The following is an 8,451-nucleotide window of genomic DNA, read 5'->3' as shown; positions in this document are numbered from 1 at the left end:
TTATTTTGGACCTTCTTTTTTAGGTAAATACTTTTTTGGCATCTGAAATGTTTTTCTGGCGCTTAAATTTTTTTGCCATTTATGCAGCCCTAGTTTAGAGCATAACCTGAGCATTTTACTAAATGAAAATATGTTTCCCGGTGGGTGAGAAAAATTAAAATGTGAATTTTTTCCGTAGGCATAGCAGTCTCCCCTATTTATTAGTAGAGATGAAATCCAATAATGGTAACTCAATGATCGCCGTGAGAAGAATAAATAATACGTGACTCATATTGCCGATCGAAGCTCTGTGGACGTTTTTCCTCGTAAATCTGATATAAAACGGTCAGCAGAAAAAGAAAAACCCGTTTTTGAATAGGAATTTCCTTCATGAACCAGCACAAGCAAGAGGAGAAAAAAAAAACAGCAAAGAATAAACACAATTTAGTTCTCTTTTCTTTCTCTTTAAATTTAGTAAAAGTAAAGGAGAGAAGAAAGAGATAGCGCCGTGTGTGTCATTATTTCCTTTTTCCTTTAACCGCACCAAATAACACGAACGAATACGTCAAAGGCAACGTGTTGATAAATACGTAGCTAGATAGGTAAAATAGTTATCTCATTTTTTGAAAAAATAATAGCGGAGTATATCCGATAGGACAATAAAACAAATTTTTTTGAGCTTGAAAGAGAAGAAAAATACTTAGTTTTGGATAAAAGTGTTAGATTATTGTGTTGCTTTCTTCTTTCTTTCAAGATTGTTAAAATGAATGATTGGTATTGAAAGGAAGCACACCAGCAAGATCTGGTTACGGAAAGAATGGCGAAATCACGAGGTGGACTCAAACCACGATGTTTACATTTCATGACATTTTTTTCTGCTATTGGTATACTATCCGGTGGATCGATTTTTTGCGTGTTTCTTACTGTATACCAAAATTATAATGCGGCAATATGGGGACTTGCTTCAGGTGAGTTCATTTGATGTTATTTTATTATTATTTACTATACCGCACACGTATTTCTAAATACAAATATAAATACAACGCCACAACAGGCAAAATGCCCAACGAGGTGGCTGAGACACACTAGTCAAAAATTAATGTTTTGGGGGGGGGGAATCAGTGCCGTCTTATAACGCGTATGGGCCCACCTGGGAACGTTCCGGGGGCCTCAAGTGCAGAGGAGCCTCATGAAAATGAGAAATGGTCAAAATTTTTGAGCGTAAAGCATTCAAATCGGTAGACGGGCATTTTTAGCTAGGCCGGGCCCTCAGAAAAATCCGTTTGCCCGAGGCCCGTGATGCTCTTAGCACAGCCTTGGAGGAAAAATACCTCTTTATTGTTCTTTCAACTTCAACAGCAGTTATACACTAGGAATAGTACCTTTTTACACAATATCATTAAACATAACTGGAGTACCTTTTTACACAATATCATTAAACATAACTGGAGTACCTTTTTACACAATATCATTAAACATAACTGGAGTACCTTTTTACACAATATCATTAAACATAACTGGAGTACCTTTTTACACAATATCATTAAACATAACTGGAGTACCTTTTTACACAATATCATTAAACATAACTGGAGTACCTTTTTACACAATATCATTAAACATAACTGGCATCTGACTTTTTCTTATGAAATTAAGTCTTGAAGTGAATTTTGTAAGTACTGCGCATTTTGCATTTTGAAAATTAATTCCCAAACTATTTTTTCAAAATTTATAATGAAAAATTCTGAGATTGTAACACAACAGCTCAGTTGAAATTCAAACGATATTTTCTGTCATATCTAATCAATAATTTTGTTTAATTTTTATTTGTTATTTTTGTCAATTTGAAGGTGTCTATGCCGCCGTGGTACTTCATTTACATATCCTGTTTCTAAGAAACGTACTGTTTAAGTGTTACGGTATGAAATCATTCAATTGCATGAGAGTCACTGGAGCTCTATCATGCTTAGCCTGCCTAATCGCTTGTATTGTATACATCACCATGGCTATTGTTTCCAAGCAAGGTATTTACTATTTTTATTATTTTATTTCTTACCTATTCTTTATTTGTTCGCGCTCGAGCTTGCTACATTTATGTAAAAAGTGGCAGAAATTTATTTGAAAAATTGCATGAAGCGAAACTTCACTACTAAGTAGAAAGTAACATTTGTACTATTTTTTAAAAATTAATAACATGGCTAGAGTTATAGATTATTTTTTTCGAAGGTATCAGATTAACCTCTAGCATTAAAATGTTTTATAATCAGTAGAGCTTGGATTATATGCGCTAACAAGTGACAGAATATGCACTAAAAACAACACTGAAATATGCATTAAAAATAAAGATAAATCTTCACTTAAATAATGCCGAGAAATGCCATGAAATCAAAAATACGTGTAAAAAATGAAAACAAACACATCTAATAATGCATAACTATGGCACATACGTAGTATGTATATGAATGTATATGAAATGTATATAGAAAATTACGTATAGGAATGGAATAGCGTACTTCCGGAGGTAGTAAATTCTAACACAATTGACACGTTTAAAAAGAAATACGGTAAACATGTTGGGGTAAATCCGGAAGCTATCCATACTTAGAATAAGACAACCATAAATACATTTTATGGGCATTGTATAATATTTTATCATGTACAGGGTGGCAAAAAGTCCTTAGAAAGTATAAAGATTCATAAAAACCGGAAAAATAACCGAAATTGCAGGGTTAGCATTGCTAAATCACGGGAAATTTTTTAAGATAGGAAAAAACTCCTCAAAAACAGCCAATAGGTGGCACTGAAAATTTGCATAAAATAAAAAATATGGCTTAAAATTCTTCAATTTACCTTAAAGTGCATATATATTATACTTATGGAGTAAAATATAAGTGAAATATTATATGAAAAAATGTGCATCTAAAAATGCTGAAGTTTCCCTAAAAATAAAAAATATGCCCAAAAAGAAAAAAAAATGTTTAAAAAGAAAATATGCACAAAATGAAAAAAAATTCATATTAAAAGTACTGAAGTATGACCTAACCTATAAGAAAAGAAAAATATACAGTGTACTGCCTTAAACACTTGTACTGCCCAAAAATATTCCATAAAATGAACTCAAATGAACTCAAAATACTCAATGGTGAAATATTTTTTTGAAAAATTGAATAAATTTGATTAAATTTGTAGAATGAAATGATAAAAATAATCTTGCAAACATTAATACAATGCCATCAATATAAAGAAAAAATGCTAAAAATATGCAATTACTTTAAAATTTCGGTGATTTTATGCATTTATATTGACTGACTCTAGTAAGGGATAGGGTCCATATAATCCGGACTCTAATATTCTGTAATATCTTAGATAATGTTTGTCTATTTTTGACTTGGCACTTCTCTCCGAAAATCGAAAAAAGTGGGAATATTATCGTTATGCTGAGACTGATACTACAATTTCTGAGATTGAAATACTCTTGACTCTTTGGCTTAAGAAGATTAAGAGTTCAAGCTGATAACGTTTGTTCTTCTCAAATGGAAGAGTTATGTATATAAGCACTCAACTGATTTCTTATGTCTGTGATTAGTAGTGATAAGAACGTTGTTAAAAAGTGCGATGGGTAAGATGAGTTAAAAAATAAAAAACAAAATTTTTGAGTTTATCTATCTGAACTTCACAAAGTGCAAGGCTGATTCAATTGAAGATATTTCAGTGCCAATATATAAATATCTAAGTATCGGATGATAATAATTAAGAGTCCCTATTTCAAAATAGTCTGGGATGAATTTAGTTTAGGGGAAGAGAAAAAAATAGTTCGAAAATTTCCAACTAGAGAGAGAATAAGTGCTCTGTCATGGTGGAAAATAACAGGCAATTAAGTGACGTAATAAATATGTAATAGGCTGTCTTTTGCATTCTCATTCAAGCTGAAATCTGATCAACACCGATCTGAGGGATTCTGTAGCGATTTTTTTGATACACAGTCAGTCAAACCTCGTTAATGAGTTGATTGGGAGACCAGAAATATGACCTCGTAAGCGGAGTGACTCGTTAATTGGAGTAAGCCACGGCGGCGCGGATTCTTGTCTCACCGTCGATGCATTCTTGTAGAAAAAAACAAATTTTTTTGTTATTCAAAACGAGTTCGGTCATGAAAATTGATTACAAGTTTTTTTTAAAATCTCAATTGATGTTTATTTGCTACATAGTTACGCATTTAAATAACGCAAAATATTACCCTTTTCAATTTTTAAAACTTCTTAAATTTTTCAACATATTTTTGGAAACAAAACGTCTTGTACAGCAGCTTAAATGTTTTGAAACTTTATAAATGAAAGTAAATAATCTTTATGAGTTCGAAAAAAAAAAAGTTTATTTTTTAAGTGAAAAAAAAACCACACTGTCGAGTTTTGTTTGTGTAGAACAGGGGGGTAGTTGAAGAAACGATTCCTTCCTCCAAAGAAGATAGAAATTAGAAGTCTGTGTTGTGCTTTATAGTCCTGATACAAATTTTCTTAATGGGTCGACTTTCAATATTCCTCCATTATAACGCTGTTTTGTCTTTAAAAGTGAACGAACTTTTTCAGATTTGGTGAACATTCTGACAGTAGGGTGAACACAAGGTTGCAGATGCTTGACAATCGCCCAGCTAAGATTTGTCTAAAACGTCAAAAAGCCGACAAAAAATATTGAGTGGCCTAAACTAAACTTTTTCTCTCTAAAAGAACAAAACAAAAACCGTGAATTTCTGTCATGGACACCTTTTCAGTGAAAGCTGCCCAAGAATCGCACAGCTCGCTCAGAAAAAAAAAAAATTGCCGCTGAACAATTTCTAAATAAGAAGTAGCCTAATGTTGCAAGATTCTGTCAACAAGCTTACAGTGAAAGGCGGCGGGGGGGGGGGGAGAAAATAGAGGCTTCGGTGGTTTCTGCTTGAATTGCTGGGTAGATATTTGACGTGGTAAAAGTGAACGTTGAATTTGTCGTGTATATTGTAGGAAGAATTTCCGATTTGAATGGTTATTTTCGAAAGGGTGCTTTCATAAAAGTGACTCCTTAAGCGGAATGGAGGGACATATTACCAGGAGTTTAATACTATCAGAAACCCCATAGAGACCATTTAGGATTTCCAAAAAGCGAAGTGACGCGTTATCCGGGTGACGCATTAACGAGGTTCGTCTGTACATCACGTGATGCTGGGTCGGGGGGGGGGGGGGGGCTTTCAATTCCGCTGAATTTGTAACGCGTAAAACCTTATATTTTTTATATGCGTCCTAAAGCTAAAAATCGCAGGCCTCGTGACCGAGTTACTAGAAAACCACGGCTGTTTATTCTGTGAATTCCAAAATGACTGCAAAATAGCCACTTCACTGGCGGTTTAAATATTGCAATACATTGTAGTATTCACTACTGCATTTTAATACAGTGGTACCTCGGCTAAAGATGATGAATCATTCCAAAATTATGTTCGTTAGCCGAAACGTGATTTCTCATAGGTTTCTATGTAAAATAGTTTAATTCGTTCAGGATGCCACCTAAAATTTGTAGATAAGTGTTATAAAACAGTAAGAAGCATTATAAAAAAGACAAAAACTGACCAAAGGCTGGGATGAACAGCTTCATAACTCAATAGAAAAGAATTTAAAAAGAATTAAATATTGAAAATCTTTTTTTTTTACTTCACATTCTTTACCTAACGTTCTTACTTTTAACTTACATAACGTCGTCTTCTTCCACACCTTCGAAAAAAGTGTAATTAAGGTAAGCTTGTCAGAAGCTGTTTCTTTGCTGGAGGAGAATTTAAAAATCTGTCAATTGAATTTCAGTATTTGTTTTAAATGCTTTTGAATTACGCACTTGTCTCTTTAGCCAAGACACAAAGTCAGACAGTCCAAGACACAAAGTCAGACAGTCCAAGACACAAAGTCAGACAGTCCAAGACACAAAGTCAGACAGTCCAAGACACAAAGTCAGACAGTCCAAGACACAAAGTCAGACAGTCCAAGACACACAGTCTGCTCATTTCATTGAGCATTTCTCTAGCAGAAGTACAGCCTATTTCTCTAAAATACGTTTCACTGTGGGTCCGAACATAGCTCACATACTTCAGCAGGGCTTCTAGGCTAGAATCTTTGGCAGTTTGGCGGGGCCCTGATCAGATTTTTAACAGGTCCCTTTATAGTGAATTTATGGTGTAAAAAAATAAGAATTATCCCGTGATGGAGTCCTGTCAGCCCCACCCTTGGGGGGGCCATAGGCCCGAACACTTCCATGACCTAATACCCAATCCAATACTCAATGACCCATGACCTTGTTGTTACAGACGGAAAAGGTTATCTCCTGGAATGACCAGTCTGTTCAGTTTAATTCTAAAAGCCTTGAAACGCGCGTGCGTGTGTGCAATGACAACTCATGTCTGAACTTTTTATAAAAAGAAACATTTTTTCTAGTGTACTTATTCAGAATGGCTCAGAAACTTTCTGAAAGGAAAATATAGGTTCCAACGGGGACTTCTTGGAGTTCCCCCCGAAAGAGTTATAATCAGAAAAAGGAAGGGATTTGTCCCACCCCTCCTCCTCTTCTTACTTTGCAGATTACTGCAAACAAGGAACTGTCAACATTTTTAAGAAATACGCAAAATAAGTGTACATGTTTTGTGGGGGGCATTCGCGGGCTCTAGAGCATTGACCCGGTTGCCCCAGCCAAGTCACGGGCCTGTAGCGCAAATGTTAACATTTATTTGGAGATTTAAGCTTTTATCAGAATGCTAAGCATATAATATTGAAAAATTTATTATGTCACTCGCGTAAGTTTTCATTACTTTTGTATTGTTTTTCCACTATGATAATGCAACCGTGAGGCATATATACAAAACATTGTGATGAGCAATTTTTATTTTATGCTATTTTGAAATCGGAGCTTCGATTATCACCCTGTATATATTGTAGAACTGAAATATTACTTGGATAATGGTGGTATGGTCCATTGTCCCCGTAAAGTTTGAAACAAATTCGTGAACGTGATTCGGAGTTTCTACCCCGACACTCACCTAATCTGCTCAGAATGATTTCTTGTGTTCGATTTCTTATAAATACAGTATATGGAATGAACAAAAAATTATCGACACGTGTTTTATCTTTTCGGATGTAGTGCCAAAGTGCAGAAGTTTTATCATAGTTGTTGTATTATATCACAAATCTGTTGATCGGTATGCGTTTGATCGCGTGTTTGTGACTATATATATATTTGAGCATCACACACAAAGGGTATATCATTTTCGTTTAGTGATTATGTCAAAAACTGATAGCTGGTATATTTTTCAGGTTATAATTTATATGACAATGGTTATGCTCCAGCAGCTGTTTTCACATTATTAACCTTGAAATGGGCAGGGGCATTGCTTCACTCAAGTTCCGTATACAAGAAAATTATGCTACAGGATGCTGAGGTTAAGAATTTGTTCACCGGTGGAGTTGGTGGTGAATTTACTGGTGAGCAGCCACGTGGACTATCGATATCGTGCTCCAACGATTTGGGAAAAGCCGAGAGCAACGACAAATGATTCGAGTTTAAAAAATATGCTTTAAAAAAATAGGTCAACCAAAAGTGTAAATATATTTGCTTTTTTTTTCTGTGTACATGCCAAAGAAAATTTATGAAATTCAAAATTACTCGTTTTCCGTTCTTGACTCACAATATGACTCTCATCAGATGAAAATTTAAATGCTGAAAGTAACGCTCAATTTTCAAGAGCAAGAACTTGTCACGCTCAACGTTTTCTGAAAGAAAAGATTTTATGCTATTTTTAAAGACATTAGTTTTTACTTATTTTTCATAAATTTGGAAAAAAATTGTGATATATATATATATAAACAGGAAGTAACCAAAATTGCACGTAAAATTTTTGAGAGGAGCTAGGTATGGTTCAAAACTATGGGCCAAAATGAATCATACTAAAATATAAGAACCGGAGTGAAAACGTCGCTTGAAAGTGTAAAGAAGTCTACAACTACTATGTATATACGAATTTAAAATTTCGAACTAAAAAAAACCAATGGTCAAGTGTTACGGACACTCGAGACACAAATATAAATGACAACAAGAAGTCTCGTCTAATCGGACAGCAGCGTATGACACTTTAAAGTCAAATCTTCAAAAAAAAAATTTCGTGCCATAGTAAGGGCGATTCTTGCCTCATGAACACCGAAAAAGCTTTATACATGACATTGTGACACAGCCGCATGAGTACACGCACGTGATACTTTATGCTAATATAGCATAATTCTTTTAATAAATATTTTTTTCATATTTTAATACATTATGTGCGAGAAAAATTTTTCAGTCTAAAAAAGGACAATTAAATAATTTTGGGAGAAAAAAAAGGCTTCATTTTCTCTTAAATAGCCTATTGTTATGCAGTTGATAAAAATCCGTAAGGCGCGTACACACTATCGAACTGAGCCGTACGCATAC

The 8,451-nt window shown here is 34.3% G+C and overlaps 1 protein-coding gene across 2 annotated transcripts; it reads left to right on the top strand.

Moving 5' to 3' along the window:
• Positions 1–484: 484 nt before the first annotated feature.
• On the top strand, positions 485–7,792 carry LOC149079926 (heme transporter hrg1-A-like). 2 transcript variants are annotated; one of them, XM_089238810.1, is made up of 4 exons: positions 485–581; positions 734–947; positions 1,830–2,003; positions 7,302–7,792. In XM_089238810.1, exons 2-4 carry the CDS (start codon positions 797–799, stop codon positions 7,538–7,540), a joined length of 564 nt encoding a protein of 187 aa, XP_089094936.1. In that variant the 5' UTR covers positions 485–581; positions 734–796; the 3' UTR covers positions 7,541–7,792. The 2 variants fall into 2 exon arrangements, with proteins under 2 accessions (XP_089094936.1, XP_089094935.1); XM_089238809.1 differs by having other exon boundaries at positions 514–947.
• Positions 7,793–8,451: the final 659 nt, after the last annotated feature.

Source organism: Pholcus phalangioides, unplaced genomic scaffold (genome assembly GCF_987345545.1).
Source record: "Pholcus phalangioides strain wild (caught in Gottingen) unplaced genomic scaffold, Ppha-v1.0 ptg000011l_1, whole genome shotgun sequence".
NCBI lineage: Eukaryota > Metazoa > Arthropoda > Arachnida > Araneae > Pholcidae > Pholcus > Pholcus phalangioides.
This window is presented reverse-complemented; position numbering and strand designations above follow the sequence as displayed.

Bases quoted from the DNA above. Each gene is read 5' to 3' on its own strand.
- LOC149079926 (XM_089238810.1), top strand. From the start codon at position 797: ATGGCGAAATCACGAGGTGGACTCAAACCACGATGTTTACATTTCATG. The intron at 948-1,829 runs GTGAGTTCATTT...GTCAATTTGAAG, and splicing joins AATATGGGGACTTGCTTCAG to GTGTCTATGCCGCCGTGGTA. The intron at 2,004-7,301 runs GTATTTACTATT...TATATTTTTCAG, and splicing joins GGCTATTGTTTCCAAGCAAG to GTTATAATTTATATGACAAT.